At 25.6% G+C, this 26,401-nt stretch overlaps 1 protein-coding gene across 8 annotated transcripts in view; it reads right to left on the bottom strand.

Annotated features, from left to right (window-relative positions):
- LOC117177668 (MLX-interacting protein-like) overlaps window positions 1-26,401 on the bottom strand; it is an 84,967-nt gene that overhangs the window by 23,845 nt on the left and 34,721 nt on the right. For 7 of the 8 annotated variants that reach the window (XM_033368486.1, XM_033368489.1, XM_033368491.1 and 4 more), the window contains 7 exons: window positions 26,086-26,159; window positions 25,588-25,713; window positions 21,435-21,657; window positions 21,197-21,292; window positions 15,711-15,966; window positions 10,269-10,758; window positions 4,947-5,126 (listed from right to left, as the gene is read on the bottom strand). In XM_033368486.1, coding sequence (XP_033224377.1) covers window positions 4,947-5,126; window positions 10,269-10,758; window positions 15,711-15,966; window positions 21,197-21,292; window positions 21,435-21,657; window positions 25,588-25,713; window positions 26,086-26,159 — 1,445 coding nt within the window. The remainder of the gene's footprint in view (window positions 1-4,946; window positions 5,127-10,268; window positions 10,759-15,710; window positions 15,967-21,196; window positions 21,293-21,434; window positions 21,658-25,587; window positions 25,714-26,085; window positions 26,160-26,401) is intronic. The other variant, XM_033368490.1, reaches the window with a different exon arrangement.

The following is a 26,401-nucleotide window of genomic DNA, read 5'->3' as shown; positions in this document are numbered from 1 at the left end:
AAAAAAAACCGCATCAAATTATCATTATTATTGTGCAAATATTGACTTGTACGGTGAAACTTGTTTAAAGTTAAAACAAAAATGTTGGAAGCATTTCAATATTTTTTCAATTTGCACTATTTTGGCAGTATATTCTTTTTAAAAAAAACATATAACAGGGTGGCTGTTTTAATCGAGGAAGAAAATTTCCCGATTTTTTTCCAGTTTACTTAAATTTTTTACTTCAATTAAAATTAGAAAATTTAAACTCTTGGAGCTAAACAATTGTTATTCGAAATAATGAAAATTATAACTCAAAATGGAACTCTTGAATTTTAATAATATATAATTAAAGCTTAAAAAAATGTTAATTCAAACGCTAATTTACACGTATAAAATGAAATCTTTAAAAACTTTTCATTAAATGGCGTTAAACTGCAAAGTAAACAATTTTAACTTCTATAAATTGAACAGTTCAAAGGTTTCTGCTTTAAAAAAATTAACTTCCCGTCTCTTGAAAAAATTCGCGAACAATTTTTCTAAGTCCGTTCCCGTTTCAGTTTCCTTTTTAAAAAATTCTAATCAATCAAAGGAAAATATTAAATGTTCAAAATCTTATCACTTTAAGCAATTTTAAGTTAGAAACATTTGAAATTGGATGATTTTAACTTTTTTTTAATTATAATATAATTATAAGAAAAAATGAGAAGTTAGATTATTTTTATTTTAGGCCGCTTCAATTAATAATTGTCATTTTTTCATGAATAGAAAATTTGCAATTTTAACGCTCAAAGTCTAAATTTAGCGTTAAGTTTAGTGATGAATCTTCAGCCAAAATAATTAATTTTTAACAACGTAGTTACACTTTCAACTAAGTAGAATTTTCAAGTAGAAAAGATTTTTTAATTAAGAAAAAAAGCAGTTGAAATCAAACCAAAACTACAAAATTTCAAAAAAATAGTTACATTTTCTAACAAAGAAATCAAGTTTAAACTAAAAACATAAATCTTTAACCAGAAAAAAATTAATTTTCAACAAAGTAGTTCCACATTCAACCAATTATAGTTGCATTTTTAAACAAAAAAGCTAAATTTTCGCCAAAAAATTTGATTTTCATGGAAGCCTAAAAAGTCTCGAAAAATAATATTCTCAAGAGTTTATGACATTATCGAACTGAAAAATTTCCGCTAATAAAAAATTTCCGAAAAATAAAATTGCCGACATAAAGTATCCAACAATCTAAAATTGCCGGTACAGAAAAATTTACGAATTATTAAATTGCCGAATCTGTATAATTCAAAAATTCTTTTATAATAATAAAATAATAAAATAATGAATTAAATAACAAATACCAAGTGTGAGCTTTTTGTTGATTATTTTTTATTTTATTATTTAACAATTTTTCATATTCCGAAATTTGATATTTCGTGAATTTCAATTAGGTCGGCTTTACAGTGTCGGATATTTGATAACGTCGGCAATTTTATTTTAAAAATTTTCCAAATCCGTAAAATGATAAACTTTGAGAATTTTATTTTTCGAGATTTTTTAGACGCCCTTGAAAATTCATCTCTTTCGGTACAAAACTGCACTTTTTTATTTAAAAATGCAACTACTTTGTAGAAAATTGACCTACTTTGTTAAAAATTTATTTTTCTGTTTAAAGATTCATAATTTTATTTTAAACGTGAGCTCTTTGGTAGAAAATTAGTTTTGTTGTTAAAATTAAAATTTGTTGAGTGTAAATTTAATTATTCGAGTTTCGGTTGCAAATGTATTTTTTTAGTTGAAAATGCAAATAAATTAATTTAAATCGTATTAAGTAATTTTAAGCTGGAACATTAAAAATTGAACGCCTACATTTTTTTATAGAATGAACACTTCTTAAATTAAAAGATAAATTATTTTCATTTTAAATAGTTTAAAAATCCTTAGAATACTTCAAAATTTTATTTCAAAAACTTTGAGAATCTACTATTTTTTTTTCTAAAATTTTGCCTACAATTTTTTAAAAATCCTGCTAAATTATCAAAATTTCCCAAAAATATTCCACTTAAATTTTTGATAATTTTGTAAATCTTTCTAAATCTATTTAAATATTCTCTTAAAATTAATTTTTCAAAATCTATTTTTTTTCTTTTAAATTAGTCCATGGGTTATTTGCACCGATTTGCACGTAGACTTACAAATTAGAATTTTTTTAATACAGCAATCATAGTTGTAACGTTCAAAGTTTTCTTTAGTTTCGAATATTTAATTTAAAATTACTGATTTTAAATAAACAGATATTTCTAAATATTAGGTAATTCTTCTTTTTATGAATTAAAAACTCTCAAAGGGAATGGTTTAAAAATGGAATTTTTGAGACTGAAATAATATTTAAAATTTAATAAAAGCCTTTAATTATTAAAATAATATTTTGAAGTTATTTTAAAATGAAAATAGATTAAAGTTTTAATCAAGCGTTTGCATTTACTTCACTAATGAAACTTTCCAATTGAAACAGTTTAATTTTAAACGTTAAAATCTGCAAATTCTAAAATTGTGAATTGATTCCGAATAGTCTTGTAAAATCAATTACTATTTACTTTTTAAATCTTAAAGTACAGTTCAATTTTGAAAATCATTAATTTATATTCACGGTTTATCAACCAGAAATGTTGTTTATCCAAAATCTTCTATTTCAAACACTTCCAATTGTTAATTGTTTTAAGTCTTTAAAACTGCATTTTAAAAATCTTCATATTAAAATGTAGAATTAAAAATTAAAGTATAAAATGGAAAATTTTAAAAGTGAAAAATTTTCTAATTAGGTATTCTAAACTAAATGATATAATGATTGAAAAGGATAACAATTCAACTAATTCAGGGTGGCCACTATTTTTTAAATTTCGGTATCCCGGCTTTCTCCCAATTCTCCCGGTAAATATTCGTGATTTCTCCCGATTTATAAAAAAATTAAATCTCTTTGCGAAACACAGTTTTTTCACTGCAATATTTGCAATATGCAAATGTAATAATTATTTTAAAAGCAATTTTTTAACATTATATTTCTAACAAATTTAACAATAATTAATAATTTCGAATTGAAGGCTTCTGAAATGAAAAAATTATTGCACGATGTTGGACAATTTAATAAGAAAAAGGTATGAAATTGTATAATTTCTAGATCGAAGCCCAACAAAGTAAACAATTTTATTTTAATTTGAAGAATCACGAAATTGAATGATTTCAGATTAAAATTTATAAAACAGGGCAATTTTAAAAACAGTAGAAATTGAATATTTTAAGATTAGATCATTGAAAATTCAGAGGAATTGAAATTGTATGATTTATACTTAAAAGCGTTCGAAGTTAAATAATGCAAAATTGAAAACATATGGTTTTGAACAATTCTAAAATCAAAGCGATCAAGATTTGACCATTAATATTGAAAACTTAATTGAATCTTTTAAAGTCAAAGCTTATAAAAATCTAGAATTTTAAATTGTTATTACATAACGAAATTATAATTTGACATTTTAGCTAATTAGATGAATTCTTATAAAATAAGAAAATGAATCGAATTATACTGTATAAACTTTCAAACTAAATAGTAATTTAAAATGGAAAACATTAAACATGAAAAACAATCTACTACAGAACCTTGAAACTGAAACAAAAGTGAACTTTATTTTAAATTGAAAAAATTTATAGCCACCAAAAATTGTGATATTTAACATTTTTTATAATTAAACCCTCTAAAATTTTGATTATTTGATGTAAATTTAAATTACTTGAAAACTAATAATTTTGTCATTGCTAATTAAACTTTTCCAAATGTAACCAATTCAATTTTAGTTACAAAATTAAAACCTATTAAAAGCAAAAATTTTTAATTCAACATTCAACATGTAAATTCAAAAATCTAAAATTATTTGAACCCTTTAAAATTACCGAAATTATGCGTTTATTCCTGTATAAATTTTATTTACGTACTTTAATTTTTGTTTTTTTGTTATTTTAAACCCAATTGTTGATTTATTAATATCAAACTTCCTTTATAACCATTATTAACTCTTGAAATTTTCCAATTAAATATTTTCCAATTTGAAATGATTTATTAGTTTGAGTCTTCACCAAAAAATCGGAAAATTTAAATATATTACTTTGAAAATTCAAATAAATAATAAACAACAATAATGCTGCAATATGATTCGATTTTTTGAAATTGTACAATTTTAAGCATTGCAATTCGAAATTGCTTTATATATACATATAAAATTATCTAATTCAAAACTGAATATCAAGGCCTTTATCAGGAAATTTTTGAATATTTAATAGCAAAATGGTGTTGTCATTTTCAATAATTATTTGAATTTGAAACTACAATATTATAAAATTTTGAATTTGAAACAACCGAGAATTAATTTAAAAATTAATTTAAGAAAAACTTTAGTTTCAAGGCCTCAGAGATTAAACTCTTTTTAAAATAGCGCATTTAAATCCATAATTTTGAATTAAAATTATAGTAATTTTAAATATGATAAATATTTTACTTATAAGTATCATATCATGTAATAGTATTAATTATTAAATACGGGAAATCTCCTGGTGTAACTTTTTTCTCCCGGTTTTCTCCCGGTGCTGGTTCTCCCGATTTTCTCCCGGTGCTGGTTTTCCCGATTTTCTCCCGATTTTCTCCCGATTCTCCCGGGTTGGTGGCCACCCTGCTAATTATTTAAAATCGGTTTAAACCAAAGTTCGACAGATTTTTTTCGCAAACATTTGTAAAATTCCCGGTAAAAAAATTAATTCACTGTCATTTCCCGGTTTTTACCGGTTTCATAAAATTCCCAGTCCAGCGGGAATCCTGAATATATAAATATTTTATATTCAGATAGATATATGGTTAAATCCAAAGACTTCCAAACTCTGAACCTGCAAAGTTTGGAAGCCTTTCGAATTTTTCCTGTTGAGATGCGAACCTTAGGCACAGCGAAAACTTCCTCCTTGTCCGTGGCAGGTGCAACCGGTCTCGGTAAAAGTTTGGTAGGATGCGAGGCTGATTGGGAAAGATCAAGCCCGGGCGATTTACACTGTAACAATATGTGTGACTGTGTTGGTTGTTGGTTCGAAACTGTAACTACCAGCTGAGCTGGCATCGCCTGCAAGAAGTAAATCATTAAAGTAAAAAATAGTCACATCCCACAAGAATCTCTTAGAATGCTACAATCCAACCAACCCCTTTCGTGAAAAATTAACTTTTAAAACTAAGGATGTTCGATTCTCTTAGAAGAATAGATTTTTGAATCAATTCGAAATCGAAACCTGAAAATCGATTCACTAAAAATTCGGTAAGACGCGAATCGATTGAAAAATAGTAAAAAAATTATTAAATTTGTAATAATTTATATATAGGCAATTAAAACATAAATCTGAGCCTGAAATGTGCATGAGAAACCTCCTTCAGAGTTAAGACATTTTTTATATGCAGTTTATATCCGCAAGCAAAACGGCAAAATTCGAGCCCGGGAAACAAATTGAAAACCAGCGGTAAAACACTGCAAATTACATGTTTAGATCGCTGGACCGCTTGTAGATAACATGTGAATAGCTTTTAATTGCCATACAACTTTCAATTTTGATTCAAATGTTATAAAACTAACGCGTATCATTTTCCTCTAGTAAATGAACAAAAATCATTTTATAGTTTTAAAAAAATATTGAAAATTGCAAAAATAAAAACCATTTTCCTTTGCCGTGTAAAACTTTTTAAATGTCAGTTAGCAGATTTACACCGCGGACCTTTTATTTGATTTGCTTTAACGGTGAAAAAAAAATGTGATTGGTAAAAACAATGAGACAAGGAATTGTCCATAAAATACGTTACAAAACCTACGGTTGGTAGGTTGAAAAATGAGAAGGCAACCAACCAAATCCTCTCCTTTCGCTTTTTTTTACTTCTTTCGTCTTTTTTGTATTTATTATCAAATCACAATTTGAAAAAACATTTGTAAATAATATTCATCAACGTTTCGGTACTCACACTCATACGAAATAAATAAAAAAGGAAGGGGTTACGGTTAGTTACCTTCTAATGTTATTTCCTCTTTTTTATTTTTGTTCAAAAATTCTTTTCTTTCGGAGGAAAATTTTTTTTAGAAAGGATCTTTTTTTAAATTACCATAGGAACATTTTATGGTGATTTCAGAGTGGTCGTTTTAATTAAAGAACAAAATTCCCGGTTATTTCTCGGTTTTTTCTCAGTTTGCGAACATTTTTGACGATCAATGAAACTTAGGTTTTACATTTGAAGTAATAATAACTAAGCTGCAAACTAAAATGAAGTATCAATCAATGCATCAAAAAATTTCCGAAATCAGACCATTTTAAGCATTTTTAAGCTACAAACATTAAAAACTGAAAGATTATATTTTTTTAAGAAACTGAACACTTCCTAAATTAAAAGTTAAATTATTTCTATTTTAAATAATTTAATACCTCTTCAAATGCTTACAAATTTTATTTCAAAATCCTGAAACATTTACATGTCGTTTTAAATTTTTACAAATTTTAAATTATTATTTTTTTTAATTTTTCAGAACTTCTAACCATCTTTTAAAATGATTCGAATTTTTCCTAAATATTTTTCTCACATTTTTTGTTTCATATCTTGCAAAATTAAGAAAAATTTCCATAAAATCTTCCACCTTAATTTTGGATAATTTTGTAAATCTTTCTAAATCTTTTTAAATATTTTCTTAAGATTAATTTTTCAAAATAAAAAAAATTGTCAATTTTCCTATGAAATTTTTTTTATTTTTCTAAATAAAAAAATCTGTCAAAATCTATAATTAGTTTCAAATTAGACCTTGGACTATTTACATTGAAATATTTGTATAGTTTTGAATATTTAATTTATAGTTACTGATTTCGAATGAAAAGTCAGATATTTCTAAACATTAAGTAATTGCCTTTTTTCTTAATTAAAAAATTTCAAATTGAATGGTTTAAAAATGGAGTATTTTAGACTGAAATAAAATTTGAAATTTAATGAAAGCCTCCGATTATGAGTATGTTATTTTGCAATTAGTTTAAAATTGAAAATAGTTTATAAAGTTTCAATCGGGCGTTTACATTTGTTTAAATAATAAGACTTCCCAACAGAAGCAGTTTAATTTTTTACATTTATATCTGGCAATTCTAAAATTGTGAACTGATTCCGAATCGTTTTGTAAAGTCAATTAAAAGTTGTTTAAAAAATTTTAAAATACAATTCAAATTTAAAAAATAATTATTTAATTTATATTTACAGTTGATCAACTAAAACGGTTTTTTTATCAAAACTCTTTGATTTTAAACGCTTATAATTTTAAATCGTTTAAGTCATTAAAACTGTATTTTAAAATTCTTTAAATTAAAATTTACACTTAAAAATTAAAACTATAAAATAGAAACTCCTTAACTAATTATTTAATGAACGGTTGAAATCTAAGCTGGACAGATGTTTTCCAAAAATCTGTAAAATTCCCAGTAAAAAAAATTAATTCACTGTCATTTCCCGGTTTTTCCCGGTCTCATCACATTCCCAGTTTTCCAAGTTTTCCAGGTTTCCCGGTCCAGCGGCCACCCTGTGGTTGTCAAAATGTTGTCGTTGGATTCTTGATTTTATTTTCAGGAATTCTATACATTAACTTGATTATTCGATTTTAAATTTTATTTTAATCTAAGATCGAATCTATTTCAAATCAAGCAGGTTCTACACTTGAAGTTGCAGGATTTCTCAAGACGAAATATGTTGTTTTTAGAGGAAATTAGGCAATAGGTATTTTTTTGATATGTGAAAAAAAATTTTTTGTACTTTGTATTTGAATTTTTGGCTTTTTTTAAAAAAAAACTTAAATTTTTTTCTTTAAACTTATAACTTTGGACCTAATTAAAATTTTTAAAAATTGAGAAATAATTTAAGTTCCAATATAATAATAAAAATATATAAAAAAAAAAATTCCAACGATAAAAATTGTTTAGCCCACGTAAAACTCACAGAAAGTTTTCGTTATACGAACACATATTTTTCTTAAATGTTTAACAAAAATGGTGTGTATTTCCATGAGCCAAGAGTGAAGAGATTTTTTTTCCTTATGAAAATTGAATTTTTGCGTTTTGCTCGGAAATGGTGCAAAATACCATAAATGGGTCAAAGAACTTTTGGTAGAACTCTCTTAACTAGCCAAAAATTTTCTTAACATTTTTTCTCCATGTTTATAAAAAAATTAACTTTCTTTGCGAAGCCCACAGCTTTTGCATATATATTATCAGTTTCGGAAGTCAATAAATATCAGCCAACGTTTTTTAAAGAAATTAATTGACTTTAAACATATAATAAAAAGGGCCAGGAAATTTGTATGTCTAATAAAGGAAAATACGGAGATGCGTTTTATTGCACACTGGCAGTAAATGCACGCGCGCAGATTGCGCTTTCCTGTCTCTGAATTTCTATTTACTAACATGAAAACATGCAAAAAACGATCAGAAAACAACCATACATTGTTCCTAAATTTTTCCAGAATGTTTATTTAATAGGATCAAGGCTTGGCCGTTAAAGAGTTGAACCGATTTTTAATATGAGGTTTTAAATATTTTTGAAACAATAATTAATAATTTCGAATTTCAAGCGTCTGAAATTTAAAAAAAATAGAACGATTTGGACAATTTATTAAGAAAAAGGAGTTAAATTTTATACTTTCTAAGTCGAAGTGCTGAAAATGAAACAATTTTGATTTAATTTGAAGAATCACGAAACTAGCATGATTTCATAATAAATTTTTTAAAATATAACAATGTCAAAACGTTGAAATGGAATATTTTTAAATTCAAATTTGTAATATTGGGTCATTTAAAATTCAGAGGAATTGCAATTGTATTCTTTATAATTAAAAGTGTTCAAAATTTAATAATTAAAGATTGAGAATTTTTAAATTTGAGTTATTTAAATTCAAAGCGATTAAAAGTTGACAATTTAATATTGAAAATGAAATCGCATCTTTCAAAGGCAAAGCTTCTGAAAGTCTAGAATTTTAAATTGCCATTACATTTCAAAATAGATAGTAATTTTAAAAGGGAAACTTTAAGAATGAAAACATTTCTACTCCTGAACGTTGAAAGACTGAAAAAATTTAGCCCACAAATTGTAATATAAAAACTTTTTTTACTATAACCCTTTAAATTTCAATTTGAAGTAAATTTAAATCGCTTAAAAATTAATAATTTTAACATTTCTAATGCTACTTTCCAAAACTGAAACATTTCAATTCTAATTGAAAAATTAAAATCTATGAAAGGAAAAAATTCAAAACTCTGTTTAGAATATGAAATATTTTTCAATTTGTAATGGCTTTTTTTTTAAATCTCCAACTAAAAATCGGACAATTTTAAGATTTTACACTGAAAATGAAAAATTAGGATAAAGAATACAAGACAATATTGCTATTATTTCTATTTCTAAATTGTACAATTTTATGCTTTTAAATTCGAAATTGCTTCATATTAACATGTAAAATTATGAAATTCAAAACTGACATCAAGGTTTTTAATATTAAATTTTAAAATATTTATTACCGAAATGGTCCTAATATTTTGAATATTTGAATTTTAAACAACAATAGTGTGAAATTTAAAATTCAAAACCTCCAAAATGAAATCTAAAAATTAATTGAAGAAAAAACTTTAGTTTCAAGGCCTCAAAGATTAAACTGTTTTAGATTTGCACATTCAAAATATAATTGTAAATTAAAATTATATCAATTTTAAATACGACGACTGGATAAATTTGTTTAGTAAAGATGTGATTTTGTCAAATCAAAAGTTACTGTCATTTTCACCATTCCAAATTGCGTAATTTTGAATGCTGCTAGAATTATTGTGAAACTTTACAGTTTAATTATTCTAAACACTTTGAAAATTATATACTTTCTAGTTGGGAACTTTCAATAATTACAAAATGCGTTAATTATGGAATACACGGAAAATCTCCCGGTGTAATATTTCTCTCCCGGATTTATCCCGATTTTCTCCCGATTCTCCCGGGTGGATTTTTTGAAAAAATCAACTTTAAATATTTTCAGAAAGATCACCATTACCAGAATCTGGTAAAAAGATTAAAATATCTGAATTAGCTCAAAAGTTATATACGTTTAATGAGAAAAATTGGATTTTTTTTTTTTTTTGAAAAACAAAGCCAAAAATTAAAATATGCATAAATCCGTAAACAATTTTTGTTCACTAATTTAAATTTCTTAAATTGTTACCTTAAAGTTATTCGTGCTGAACTTGCACTGCTGGGTATTGAATCCCTGCGAAGGTGCAGGAAATTTGTAGCCCTGTTGCACTTGCTGCACGACTTTGTAGGGTTTGATCATCGACTGAGAAACTGGTTCCGATTTGATGACTCTCGGCTGGGCCTGAGCCGAGTTGTTTTGAGGATAAGCCTGAGGTCCAACCATATTTACGTGGGTTATTGAGGGCAGTGGAGTCGAGTTTAGGGAATTATTAGCTAGAGAGGATAGTTGAATCTGATTCGATCCAGAGTTCAGCTGCATAGATTGAACATCCATGGCGTAGGTTTGCTGATTCGAGGGCTGATAGGACAAATTTGACTGCTGATAGGCATTTTGCTGCTGAATAATCCGATTAGGCCTCGGAATTGTCCTTCCTTGGTGGTTCTTCTCTCTTGCGAGTTGGTTGTTGGCTTGTGACTCATAACTCTGCTGAACTGAACTGAAACTGTCGCTCAGACTCCTGCAAAACATCTTCGATTAGCAGAGGATTTAGTTTTGATTCTGAATTACGGAAGCTTCAAGGTCGCCGAATTAATTAAGGAAAAACATTAACGGCTAATGGAATTTAAAAAATTCGAACTTTCAGAGCTGAAATTTGTTTCATTTGAAGTAATCAAGACTGAAATGCGAATTAAATCACACAAAATGGAACAATTGAATTTTTTAATTTTGTCGTTGAAGCTTTAATTATTTTTAATGCTGCTAAACTGCAAAAATAAAAATTTTGGACTTCTATAAATTGAACAGTTCAAAATCAATCCATAAAATTTTAATTATTTAAAACAATAGCATTTTAAGCAATTTTAAGCTAGACACATTACCAATGGAATTATTACATTTTTCAAATACCGAATCTAAACAATAAAAAAAAATTATAATTCTGATAATAAGTAATATAAAAAATATTTTCATTGAATAAAATTATTTTCTTTATTTTACTATTTAACCATTTCTTAATTATTTAGATTCGGGACTTTAATAATTCGTGAATTTCCCTATGGTCGGCAATTTTACAGTTTTTGCTATTTTATAATTTTATTTCGAAATTTTTAATTGTCTGCCATTTCTGATTTCGGGGTTCTTATATTTAAAATATTTTCGTATTCGTGAATTTCCCTATGGTCGGCAATTTTACAGTTTTTGCTATTTTATAATTTTATATCGAAATTTTTAATTGTCTGCCATTTCTGATTTCGGGGTTCTTATATTTAAAATATTTTCGTATTCGAGAATCTTCCATTGGCGAGACTTTATTTTTGCGGGTTTATTTCTTGACAATTATAACAAAGTTTTAAAACTAAAAATATAACTATTCTATTTCTGGCTGAAAATTTATTTCTTTGGTTTGAAAATGTACCCATTTTTTGTTTGTTTGTTCAGAATTAATTTTTTAAACTGGTAATTTAACTATTTCATCTACGGTTGAAAATTCCAATATTTTTTTGAAAATTCATGTATTTGGTTGAACTTTCAACTTTTGTGGTCCGAAAATTTTTCTTTTTTGGTCAAATTCAACTGTTTGGTATTTCAAATTAAAATCTTTTTTTAGTTAAAATGTCAAGTATTACATTTTTATTGAAAATTCATCCTTTTTTGGTTGAAAACTCAACTAATTTGTTCAAAAATTAACAGTTTTGTTATAAATTCATTATTTTGTTTGAAAATTATTATTCTATTTATTTAAAAATTTACCTACGTTAAAAATTAATTTTCTTTCAGGATTTAGAATTAACTTTTTTAATTAAAAATTTTACTATTCCACTTTCGGTTGAAAATTCATCTCTTTGCTTACTAATTTAACTATTGTGTTGAAAATTATTTTTTTTTTATTTGAAAATTAAGTTTTGAAACTCCAAATATAACAATTTCATTTTTGGCAAAAAATGTATTTCTTTGGTTTCAAAATTTACCTTTTTTTTTACTTAGAATTAATTTTTTTAACTGAAAATGTAACTCTTCCATCTTGGGTTGAAAATTGATCTATTTTAATTGAAAATTCAAATATTTGGTTGAAAATTCAACTTTTTGGTTTGGAAAATCTTCTTTTCTGTTAGAATTTAACTGCTTTTGAATTAAGATTGAAATCGTTTTTAGTTGAAATATCAAGTATCACATTCTTTATTAAGAATTATTTTTTTTTAACTACTAGTTTCTTCAAAATCTATTCTTTTAGTTGGAAATTAATAATCTCTTTGTTTGAAAATTTAACTACTATATTGAAAATTTGTTTTCTTTTTTATTCAGAATTGATTATTTTTATTAAAATTTTACCATTGTACTTTCGGTGGAAAACTTATCTTATTTAGTTGAAAATTCATGTACTTGATTGAAGATTCATGTTTTTGGTTTAAAAATTAACCTGTTTTTGTAGAATTTTAAATTGTTTTGTATAAAAATATAACCGATTACAACTTAAGCTTTTTTGGTTTAGGATTAAACTATTTTGTTGAAAATTCTTCTTTTATGAAGGAATCAGCTACTTTGTTAAAAGTTAATTCTTTTGCTTGAAAATCGATCTATTTGTTTGAAAATTGATCTCTTTGTTTGAAAATTGACCTATTTTGTTAAAACTTCGTTTTTTCTTTGTTTGTTTAGAATTCATTTTTTAACTGAAAATTTAGCTCTTCCATCTTGGGTTGAAATATTTTTTTTTTAGATCAAAATTCGAATATTTGGTTAAAAATATATTTGATTTGGTAGAAATTAAGTTTTTTGTTTGATAAAAAACCAACTGTTTGGTTTAAAATTACTTTTTTTTCGTTGAGGATTTAACTATTTTGTTTAAAATTAATCCTTTTTGGTAGAACACAAGTGTTCTTGATTTAAAATAAAAATGTTTCTTTAGTTTTTTAGTACTGTTCCATTTTTAGTTGAAAATTTATTTCTTTAGTTTGAAAATTTAACCATTTTTTTCATAATTCATTTTTTAACTGAAAATTCAACTTTTCTATCTTCAGTTGCAAATTTATCTTTTTTAGTAGAAAATTAAAATATTTTGTTGTATGTGGTTGGCTGAAAATTAAATTTATTGATTTGGAAATTCTTCTTTTTTAGTAGAATTTATATACACTTTTTATTGAGAATTCATCTTTTTTAGTTGAAAACAAAACTAGTTTGTTGAAAGTTGAACTACTTTGATAAAAATTCATTCTTTTGGTTCATTTATGATTCAACTATTTTCTTTAAAATTCGTCCTTTTTGGTAGAATTAAACTGTTTTTTATTTAAAACTAAAATCTTTTTTAGTTGAAATATCAGTAACTACAGTTAAAGTTTGAACTTTTATCTATTTATATTTACAGTTGATCTGCTCAAAGCGTATTTTATCAAAATATTAAGTTTCAAAAGTTTTTAATTGTGGAATTGTAAGTCTACTTCTAAGTAAAGTTTTGAGACGGTTATATTACTTTGGGAACGGCAACGAGAATAAGAATATTACCGAGAATATAACCGAGAAATAAATTCTCTGAGAATTAATGAGAATCTCAAAATTTATTTTAATTAATAGAAAATGGAATTTTTTCGTTAACTTTTCGGTTGAAAATTCAACTCTTTTTTTTTAAAGTTTGTCTTTTTTATTTCAAAGTTTACCTGTTTTAGCAGAAATTAAATCTTTTTTGATAAAAATGCAACTGTTTGGTTAGAAATTAAGCTATTATACTATTTTCTTGAAAACTTAACAATTTTGTAGAAAATGTACTTTTTGTTTAAAATTTATATTTTGGTGTTGAAAAATGATCTGAAATATTTTCTGAATGAAAGTTCCACATATAAAAGAAATGTTTTTTTATTATTACAAATTCATCTGTTTCAGTAAAAAATTGATATTTTTGGGATAAAAATGCAACTATTTGGTAGAGAATTTAACTATTTTGTTAGAAATGCATCGTTTTTAGTTAAAAAAATTTGTTTTTTTGGATTGAAAATTCAATTTTTTTCGTAGAAACTTATTTTTTTGTTACAAAAAATTTTATTTTTGATGTTACTGAGTTAACTGGAATCCTTTTTTGATAGAAACTCAACCTTTTTTGTATAAAAATTGTATAAAAAACCTTTTTTGATAAAAATGCAACTATTTGCTAGAGAATTCAATCATTTTGTTAAAAAGCCATTCTTTTTGGTTAAATATTCGTCTTTTTGGATTGAAAATTCAATTTTGTTGGTAGAAAATTATTTCTTATTAAAAAATTCATAGCTTGATCGTGAAAACTCGACTACAATCTTTTTCCACAGAAAATTCAACTATATTTTTGAAAATTTATCTTTCTGATTTATTTAGTTATAGAAGAAATTTCATTTTTTGTATTTAAATGCAACTTTTTGGTTAAAAATCGTTCTTCTTTGATTAATAATTCAACAAATTTGTTTAAAACATTTGGTTGAATCACTTTGTTAAGAAATCACTTTTTTTCTTAAAGATCTATATTTTAAGTTGAAAAGTTATCTGACTGGTTAAACGTTTAATTATCTTGTTGAAAATTAATCTTTTTTAATTGAAAATTGAACTATTTGGGTCCAAAGTTAAATACATTTTGAAATTTTTCTTTATTGAAGGCTTATGTCTGGTTGAAAATTTAACTTTTTTTAGAATTGTAGAAAATAATTTTTCAGTTCGAAATTTCCTTTTCTTTGCGTAAAATGCATCAGTTTCGTGTAAAATTAATTTTTTCTTGAACAGTCACCTTTTTAGTTTAAGAATTGAATTTTTGTAAAGAAAATTTGTCTTCTGGTTTGAAGGTTCAATAATTTAGATAAACTTTTATTTACTTTTTGTTTGAAAAATCTTTATTTGTTGGAAATTCGTCATTTGGTTTTAAAATTCTTTTATTTTGTTGTATATATTTAATTCTTTTTTTATTAAAATATAAACTATGATACTTTTTTCGTTGGCAATTTGTCTTCTCAGATTGAATATTCAACTATTATGTTAGAAATTCAATTATTTTGTTGAAAATTCTAGTATTTTGTTAAAGAGTTATTTTTTAAAGTAGAAAAAACTTTTTTTTAAAATAAATTAATGCATTTGGAAATTTTAGATTTGTATATGAAACACAAATATTACCTGAACAATAAAAATATTGTTATTAGTCATAAATTCTTAAATTCTCTTAAATTCTCATAAATTCCATTATATTCTCGGTTATATAACCTGAACTTACATTCTCGGGAATTTACGAACTCTACTTGGAAGTTAAAGAATTAACTAAACAAAAAACAGTTTGAAATCAAACTTATTTCAACGTGCATTATAACATGTGATATCAAATTTTTGGATAAATTTTTATTCTGAAAATTTGTAAAATTTCCGGTAAAAAAATAAATTCACTCCCATTTTCCGATCTCGAAAAATTCTCTGTAATTTTCCGGTTTCCCGTTAAGCGGCCACACTGAAGCTAAATTTAATTTGAATTACATGTTGTTTCTAAACACATTGGATGACTCCGGCTGCGACTGGGTATAAATTTTGGCAGTATACTGGAGATTCTGCAAACTCGCGTTTTGTTCTGCCTGCGTGAGGGATTGTTGGGATTGTTGATTGACAACTGCCTGCTGATTGATATTGTTCGTCTGGTTCATCGGCGTCATCAGATCGAGTTCTGGATAATTGTTACTCAGAGCTCCACTATAATCCTCTTCTGGCACAGGAGCCAGTTTCGAATTTAGGAACTCTGTAATTCAAACAATTGGCAATTTACAATTGAGTTCAACTTGAAATCTAGATTTAATATTAAAGCAGAAGCGGCGGAGCCTTTTTTCTAAGAGTGGGGCAGGAACATAGACTTATATTATTGAATGAAGGGTTGAAGGCCTTCCCTCTTTGTTTTAAATTTTCACTTTTCCCCTATTTCCAAAAAATTTTCCTTTTTCTCACTTTCTCTTTAAAGAAACGATTTTTGAAAATACAATATTTGAAAATGCGCGAAAAATTCTCTGAAATTACGATCATAGCACTTTAATAAATTATTTATGAATAAATAAGGTAGAGATTTCAAGTGCTGAACTATTAAAAATTAATATTTAAAAAAAAAATTGAAGCTGAAACATTTAAAAGCATGTTAGAAATTAGAAAACTGCAGACATAAGTTATTATCCAATATAGAATTTGAATAGTTTAAAAATATATAGTACTTTTTAAATAAGTTTTAGAAGTTTAATACTTGTTAGTTGAAATGTAGAAAATTTAATACCTAATATAAAAACGGAATATTCTAAATCCATCAAATGCAATGTTAAATTTTTCAATTTGAGTAAGTTTTAATTTAAGTTCAAGAGCACTGAAGAGTAGGACGGAGTGAAAATGATGAAATAAATCAAATAGTTTGAGCAATAATAAAAAATTAAGACCTTTAAAAATAAATTTTTTGGGCAATAACAATTTTTATGAAAATATCGAATTTTACAAATATTTCGGAAATATTTAAAAATAATTCTCAACAATTTCACAAATACTTTAAAAAGGTTCCAGATAGATTTCTAAGATTGAACAAAGATTTCAATGATTTTCTAATGAGTTCACAAAGATTTGAAAGATTTCGAAAATATTTAAAAGACTTCACAAAGACTTCTATTATTTCGCAAAGATTTCAGGTAGATTTCTAAGATTGAACCAAAGATTTTCTAATTATTTCACAAGGCCTTAAGAATTTCGGGAACAATTAAAAGACTTCAAAAATACTTCAGTCATTTTTAAAGATTTTTAATAACTCCACCAATTTTACCGAATATTTCGGTAAATTTTTTAATAATTCGCAAAGACTTTACGAAGATTTCACAAAGATTTTAGATAGATTTCCTAATGATTTCACAAAGATTTAAAAAGTTGTGTATACTTTTAAAAGACTTCACAAAGGGTTCAATCATGTTTCAAATATTTCACAACATTTCAATAATTTCACAATTATTAACGAATATTTCAAAAATATTTCGCAAATACTTCTATTATTTCAGAAAGATTTCAGATAGATTTCCAAGATTAAACCAAAGATTTCCTAGTGATTCCACAAAGTTTTCAAAGATTTCGGTAACATTTTAAATACTTCACAAAGACTTCAATCATTTCTAAAAAATTTCAATAATTTCACAAATATTACCGAATATTCCGGAAAGATTTTTTAATAATTCACAAAGAGTTCTCAAAGACTTCACAAAGATTTCTCAAAGATTTCGGTTATATTCACAAGACTTCACAAATACTTCAATCATTTCTCAAATATTCTCAAATATTTTACAACATTTCAATAATTCCACAAATATTACTGAATATTTCAAAAATATTTCGCAGATTTGAAAATATTTCACAAAGATTTAAATAATTTCATCAATATTACCAAATATTTCAAATATTTTGCAAAGATTTCCAAATATTTGACAAAAATGAAATGATATTCTGGAGAATTCATAAAGATTTCACGAAGATTAAAGAAAGATTAAGAAGATTTCACAAATACTTCTATTATCGTACAAAGACTTATATTATTTCACCAAAATTTCAGATATTTCAAAACTTGAACGAAAATTTCAAATATTTCCCAAAGTTTTCAGATCAATTTAAGAGATTACCCAAAGATTTAAATGATTTTCCAAAGAGTTCAATAATTTGACAAATATTATCAAATATATCAAAAATATTTCAAATGTGAATTGAACTGATTTCAGGAAGATTTCCATTATTTCACAAAGATTTCAGATACATTACAAAGAGATAAAGATTTCAATGATTTCCCAAAGATTTGACCAAAATTTCAGAGATTTTTTATAGGTTTAAAATATTTCAATGATTTCAAATAGATTTCACAAAGATTTAAATAATTTTAAAAGTATTACCAAATGTTTCAAATATTTTGTAAAGAATTAAAAATATTTGACAAAGGTTGCAATGAGATCTCAAAGATTGTATAAACATTTTACAAAGATTTCCAATATTTCTCAAAGATTTCGGATAGATGTAAAAGATTTAACAAAGACTTCTATTATTTCACAAAGATTTCTAAGATTGAACAAAGATTTCAATGATTTCACAAAGGTTTCAGATTTTTCGAAAATATTTCAATGACTCCCCAAGACTTCAATAATTTCTCAAGCATTTCAATAATTTTACAAATATTATCTAATATTTAAAAAATATTTCAAATGTTTCGGAAAGATTTAAAATAATTCAGAAAGATTTCACAAGGAATTCACAAAGATTTGAGAAAGATTTCACAAGAATTTAAATGATTTCCCAAAGATTTAAAATATTTCAGATATATTTCAAAGATTTCAGATATATTTCAAATATTTCACAAAGAATTCAAATACTTCGCAAAGATTTGAGATAGATTTAGAAGGTTGAACGAGAAATTCAATGATTTCCTAATGATTTCACAAAGATTTCAAAGATTTCTGATATATTTAAAAGACTTCACAACGACTTCAATCATTTCTCAAATATTTCACAACATTTCAATAATTTCACAAATATTACGGAAAATTTCAAAAATATTTCACAAAGATTTAAAAAGAATTCCCAACGGTTTCCGAAATATTTCACAAAGATTAATATAATTTCATCACTATTACCAAATATTTCAAATGTTTTGCAAACATTGATCAAAATTGCAATGATATCCCGAAGATTTCAAAAAGATTTCAGATATATTTCAAAGATTGAACAAGTATTTCAATGATTTCACGAAGATTTCAGATACATTAAAAGGACTTAACAAAGGTTTTAATCATTACTCAAATATTTCACAACATTTTAATAATTTCACAAATATTAACGAATATTTTAAAATTATTTCACAAAGATTTAAAAAGAATACCCAATGATTTCTGAAAGATTTCAAAAAGATTTCAATAATTTCATCAATATTACCAAATATTTCAAATATTTTGCAAAGATTTCCAAATATTTGACAAATATGTAACAAAATTTCAATGATATTTCGAAGATTTCAAATACTTCAAAAAGATTTCGTACAGATTTAAAAGATTTCACAAAGACTACTATTACTTCACAAAGATTTCAGATCGATTTTAAAGATTGAACAAGGATTTCCTAATGATTTCACAAGGATTTCAATGATTCCCTAATGATTTCGCACAGATTTCAAAAATTTCGGATATAATTAAAAGACTTTACAAAGACTTCAATCATTTCTCAAATATTTTACAACATTCCAATAATTTCACAAATATTACCGAATATTTCAAAAATATTTTGCAAAGATTTAACCAGAATTCCCAATGATTTCCTAAAGATTTCAGAACGATTTAAATAATTTCATAAATATTACCAAATATTTCAAACATTTTGCAAAGATTTTATATATATTTAAAAGATTTCACAAAGACTTCTTTTATTTCACAAACATTACACTCAGATTTCAAAGATTGAACAAGGATTTCAATGATTTTACAAAGATTTCAAAGATTTCTGATATATTAAAAACACTTCACAAATACTTCAATCATCACACAAATATTTCAGAACGTTTCAATAATTTCACAAATATTATCGAATATTTCGAAGATATTTCACAAAAATTTAAGAAATAATTCCCAGTGTTTTCTTAAAGATTTCACAAAGTTTGAAATAGTTCGCAAAGATTTTGTATAGATTTAAAAGATTTCATAAGAATTTCACAAATATTTCAGATAGATTTCAAAGATTGCACAAGGATTTCAATTATTTTACAACAATTTCGAAGATTTCGGATATAATTAAAAGACGTCACAAAGACTTAAAAAATTTCTCAAATATTTCACAACATTCCAATAATTTCACAAATATTAACGAATATTTCACAAAGATTTAAGATGAATTCTCAATGATTTCCGAAATATTTCAAAAAGTTTCTAATAATTTTATAAATATTACCAAATATTTTGTAAAAATTTTCAAATATTTAACAAAATTGCAATGATATCTCGAAGATTTCATAAAGATTTCACAAACATTTCAAATATTTCGCAAAGATTTTATGTAGATTAAAAAGATTTACAAAGACTTCTTTTATTTCACAAAGATTTCCGATATATTTCAATGATTTCACAAAGATTTTGGATATAATTAAAAGACGTCACAAAGACTTCAATCATTTCTCAAAAATTTCACAACATACCAATAATTTCACAAATACTACCGAATATTTCGCAAAGATTTAAGAAAAATTCTAAATGATTTCCGAAAGATTTCACAAAATCTTAAATAATTTTATAAATATTACCAAATATTTCAAATATTTTGCAAATATTTAACAAAATTTCAATGACATCCCGAATATTTCATAAAGATTTCAGAGAAAATTTCAAAGATTTTGTATAGATTAAAAAGATAGACAAAGACTACTTTTATTTAACAAAGGTTTCAGATAGATTTTAAAGATTGAACAAGGATTTCAAAGATTTCGGATGTAATTAAAAGACGTCACAAAGACTTTAATCATTTCTCAAAGATTTCAGAACATTCCAATAATTTCACAAATATTACCGACTATTTCAAAGATATTTCGCAAAGATTTAAGAAGAATTCCCAATGATTTCACAAAGATTTCAGAGATTTCGGATATAATTAAAAGACGTCACACAGACTTCAATCATTTCTCAAATATTTCACAACCTTTCAATAATTTCACAAATACTGCCGGATATTTCAAAAATATTCCGCAAAGGTGTCAGATAGATCAAAAAGATTTCGCATAGACTTCTATTAATTCACAAAGATTCCACATAGGATTAAAAAATTAAACATAGTAAGAAGAAAGAAGTGAAAGATTTCCAGTTCCGACGATCCGACGAATTTAATCATTCGACTTCAGAGGGACCAATCAATGCTTTGCCCCGCCCTGATCGATTTCTAGTGCCCCCTAGGACTCCGCGCCTCTCTTAATTAAAGAGATGCTAAAGGTAGCTCACCTTGTAGGGGTTCAAGAGTATCCATAAAGTCATCGAGATTTGGCTGAAGTGGTCCAAGACTGGGCTGAATGAAGTCAGCCAGACTGGCTCCTCGAGCTGAAAGATTGAACGAGATTCGTTCAAGATAACAACAATAAAGAGGAGAAATTCAATTCTCAAGTTGGGCAAAAAGAGATTTTTGAGTACAGATTGGAAAGGGTTGCTGAAAGAGAAAAACAGAAGGGAAATGGTGACTGACCAATTTCTCGGGGGTCGGGGAAATATATCGGCTGATTGGAACTAATCGTGGAAAAAAGCGTGTCAGTCATAAGTTCCATGTAATCTTCATCAACCATCATGCTGTGCACACTGTCTCCACCTGGCAACCCGCCGATTCCTCCATAAGAATTCCCGGCACCAGGCCCGAAGCCCCCTGAAGTTCCCATACCGTTGCTCCATTCCAACATATCCATCGACTCCAACTATTAGGCAAATCAGACAAAAATTACAATATTTTTTGCAAGAAAAACATAAAATACGAACATCAGGCCTCACAGTCCATATAGGATCAAATATAGGAACCAAAGGGTACTTTTTCGAGGTCAAGGGATCACAAATTCAGAATTAACTCAAAAGAATTCAAATTAATTGGAAAAATTATTTAAACCGAATCTTACAAATAATTTTTGACATGCTCATAGAGTATTATTTGTTGCCTTCAAAGGGTAAAAAAATTAGGATTAATTCTTAAGTTTACAAAACTATTAAATTTAAATTCAAGGGAATTCAAATAAATTGGAAAAAATTCTAAAAATAAAAAAAAATCTCTTAAAACAGATGTATTTTTTTAAATTTAAAAATAAAAAAGGTTGAATTTCTATCAAAAGAAAGTTCAGTTCTCTTTTCAACACAAAAATATTAAATTGATACAAAAAGTATATTTTCTACGAAATAGTTAAACTTTCAACAAAACAGCTGAATTTTCGACCAAAAAGTATGAATTTTCAACACAATAGTTGAATTTTAAACAAAACAATTACATTTTTACCCAAGAAAGATATCATTTCTGTTAAATCAGGTGTATTTTAAAATCAAAAAGAAAAACTTGAAAAAAAAGTTAAATTTTCAACCCAAAAATTACACTTTAATTCAACAAAGATTAAATTTCTTCTAAACCGATGAATTAAAAAAAAACTTTAAAAAATAGTTAAATTTTCACCCTAAAAAGATTCCAGTTCACTTTCTCACACCAATATAAGAATTTTTTAAAATAAATTAAGTTTCTGCTAAATAGTCGAATTTCTAACTGAAAAGTATGACTTTTTAAACAAGATTGTTAAATTTTCAAACAAACAGTTGCATTAAAAAAAATTTAAATTCTACTTAAAAATGTGAATTTTTAACCCAATAAGATGAATTTTGAACAAAGCGTGAAATTAGAATAGATTAAGAGGAACGTAAGGGAAACGAGAAAAATTAGACTGAAAAAATTTTTTAAATATTTTTAAAAAACTTCATAGAATTCCGTAGCATTGAGATGAGCTTAGAAAACTTCAAAGGAATTCAAAAGAAATTGATCAAACGCCTAAGAATTCAAGGTTAGATTAAAAGACATACGGATCAATCAAATAAAAACGCTTAAAAATTCAAAGAAAGCCATGAAATTCAGACGAATTGAGTAAATTTAGAAGAATTTAAGTAAACTAAAAAAAATCAAAATTCCTAATAATTTAAACGAATTCAGGTCGAATAAAAAACATTAAAATCTCTTCAAATCTTTGCAACCCTACTAATTTATAACCAAAATGGAATTCAAATAAATTGGAAATAATTTTAAAATCGAAAAATTCCCATTGACTTCAGTAAAATTTGAGTGCATTTAAATGAATTTAGGGGAAATGAGAAGAAGTCGATAAAATTCATAAAAAATCAAGCTGAATTAAAAAAGCAACCAAGTGAAATGAAAACAATTTAAAAATATGAAAAAGTCATTGAATTGAGTAAGTTTGAAATGAGTTTCGAAAAATTAAAGAAAATTTAAAAGAATTTGATGAAATTTCTAAGAATTTAAGGTTTCAAAGACTTCAAGATGAATTGAAAAAACTTTTTTTTTAATCCGTTAAATTGAGTAGAATTAAGTAAAATAAAAAAAAATTAAAAGAATTAAGGATAAATTAATACGAATTCAGGGCGAGTTCCAAATGAATTGCAAAAAATATCTTCAAATTCCTTCAAATCTTTGAAGCCTTACTAATTTCCAAAAAAAGGTGATTAAGGGCTACAAAACAATTCAAAAGAATTCAAATAAATTCTAGAAAATGCCAAAGAATGAGAAAAATACGTTTAAATATTTGAAATTCTTTGATCATTTTATCCATTGATTTAAAATATATCAATTGAATTCCCAAGAATTCAGGAGAAATTAATAAGAATTCAGGGTGAGTTCCCAAAACTAATTTCAAAACTCTTCAAATCTTTAAAGCCTTTAAAATTCGTGAAAATATTATTAAATCCTTGATATTGCTTAAATCTCTTCAAAATTCCTTGGAATCTTTTAAAATACCCTAAAATACTTCAAAATCTTTGAAATCCCTTTAAACTATTGATGTAAATGAAAAAATCTTTTTTAAATTCCTTGAAACTTTTTAAAGGCCTTGATCATTTCTTTGTAATCTTTTAAAATACTTCGAATATTTAAAATCCTTTGAAATCTTTTGAAATCCCTTAAAATTTCTGAAAATGCCAAGGATTTTGAAAAAATATTTCAAATCCTTTGATAAATTTATCAATTGACTTTCAGGACCAATTAAATAAAACTAAACTTTTTTTCAATCCTTTGAAATTAGTAAAATAGAGTAAATTTAGAAGAATTTAATTGAATTAAAGAATTCAAAATAATTCAAAAATATTTGACAGAATTCAGGATAAATTAATAAGAAGTCAAAAAATCAAGTTTTTTCATGTCTGCTTTTTTACATCAAATAATGAAATAAACGTTTGTTATACATATAAAAAAAAGCATTTCATTTTTTATTGGCACACAATTTCTAAATAAAGCAGCATCATAAATAAAAAAATGGTTAATTTTTTGCGAACATAATTCGGTTTTTTAAAATATTTGGGAATATCAACAAAAAAAATTTTTAATCTTTGAAATCTTTTGAAATTTTTGTGAATTCACTGGAATTTATTTAAGTATTACAAATCTTAAAGAAAGCCTGGAATTTCTGTGAAATCTTTTAAATTTTTGAAATCTTTTGCAATCCTTATGAGATCTTTGAAATATTTGTGGGATTTTTGGTAATCATTTGAAAGCATTCGAACATTTTAAATCTTTGTTAAATGTTTTGAAATTTTCTAAAAAAATGTTTAATCGTTTAAAATCTTTGCAGTGTTTTGAAACCTTGAAGTCTAGTGCACTTTACACTTATTGAAATCTTAGAAATCCTTGAAAAGTTTATGAAATGTTCCTAATTTTTGTGAAAACTTTTAATCTATTGTACACGCCTTTTTTGAATCTTTGAAATCCTTGAAATCTTTTGAAATATCTGTGAAATGTTTCTTAAATCTTTGTTTGTAAAATCTTTTGTATTCAATGAAATCATTGAATTTCACAATCATTTCAAAATGTTTGTGAAATTGTTGTGAAATCTTTATTGAAATCTGTTGTGCACGCCTTTTTTAAATAGTTGAAATTTTTTTAAAACGTTTAAAATATGTTGCCATCTATAAAATACATAATTGGTGCTGTCTACAAAAAGTGTCTTGAAATCTCTTCACTTATTCTGTAATAATCAAAAGATAAATTATATCTTGATAAATAAAACAATTTCAGTAACAAGATCTTTTATAAATGAGATGTTTCTTTCATAGTAGACTAAAAAATTTTGATTACTCTTCGTATTTCAATGAAAATACTATTTTAAAAGCAAAAAACAATCATTCAAATTCAAAGTTCTCGTGAAAATTTTAAGGAAATTTGCAGATTTACAAGATTTTAAAGGTCGCTGGAGACCCTGATTCAGAAATAGGTATAGACCTGAATTGAATAGTGATTAAACCATGAATTGATTTATTGAAAGTAATTTTTTTTAAAATGACTAACATTCACTGTGTGGCAGTCATGATTATTTTTTGCAGTTACTTCTTACAGAAATTCTCTGATTTACTACTTTTTTTTTTAATTACTGACTCTCGGAAGCTTTGATCTTTTCATAAATTTGTTTAAAGTTTCACTACGGGCTACAAATAGGGTACCATAGGGACCAAATCTGAAAAATGGGGATTTTTAGGGACCGATCTGTGAGGCCTGCAAATACTCAATTATAAAAATCATAAAAGAATGCTGTTTCAAAACAGAATCGATTCAAAATTCATTCAATCGAATAGAATTTAACTGATTTAATACATACCATATCGGTACCATCCTTGCTTGTCCAACCAAGGACCTTGTTTCGGTAGAACATTCGCCATTTCTTATATTCTGCTGTTACCGCTGCAAGTTTCCGCTTCCAGTATTTGCCCTCTAAAACTACAGCCTGATAAGCAAAAGTGATATTAAAATAAAACTCGTATAAAGCTGATTGGTCCTTGAAAGGGGCTCAAGGAACCAAGTTCTCACTTCTGGTTTATCTAATCAGATGATTTTTACACTCTCGACTCTTATCGAAGGAAACATAGATGGTTTTTAAAAATTAAAATCTGATTTTTTACCCTATCTTAGTTCACAAATAGGTCTACTTTGTCTGAGGAAAAAGACTGAGATACAAAAAAATACTTATCGAACGCGATATACAAAAATAGAAGCTCAAATAGGTTTTATAACTTTTCTTCACAATGAAATGATTTCCAATCATCACATAAAATTAAAAAAATATTTAATAGACATTCTTTATTTTATATGAACTTACCTCCGGCTTATTGTGGGTATCGACATCAAGCGGGGAAGCAAATTGGCAGACCAAAGTATTTTGTTTCAGAATAACTGAAAAAGAGGAAGCCGATTAATGAATGGCCAAGGTTTCTCATTAGAAATCGTTTGTAAAATTCATTAGTAGGGATTTGTGATTTATGTAATGACAAAAATGGATAATGATGAAAAAGAGTTCAACGTTTCAAACTTTTTCAATATTCTTATCTTTGACAAAACTATTAATTATTTGATAACCGACAATGTTTATATCAATCGAATTTGACGATTACTTCAGTCATCTGATAAACGGTCAT

Source organism: Belonocnema kinseyi, chromosome 8 (genome assembly GCF_010883055.1).
Source record: "Belonocnema kinseyi isolate 2016_QV_RU_SX_M_011 chromosome 8, B_treatae_v1, whole genome shotgun sequence".
NCBI lineage: Eukaryota > Metazoa > Arthropoda > Insecta > Hymenoptera > Cynipidae > Belonocnema > Belonocnema kinseyi.
Note: the sequence above shows the minus strand (reverse complement) of the source record. Positions and strands in the feature narration are given on the sequence as shown.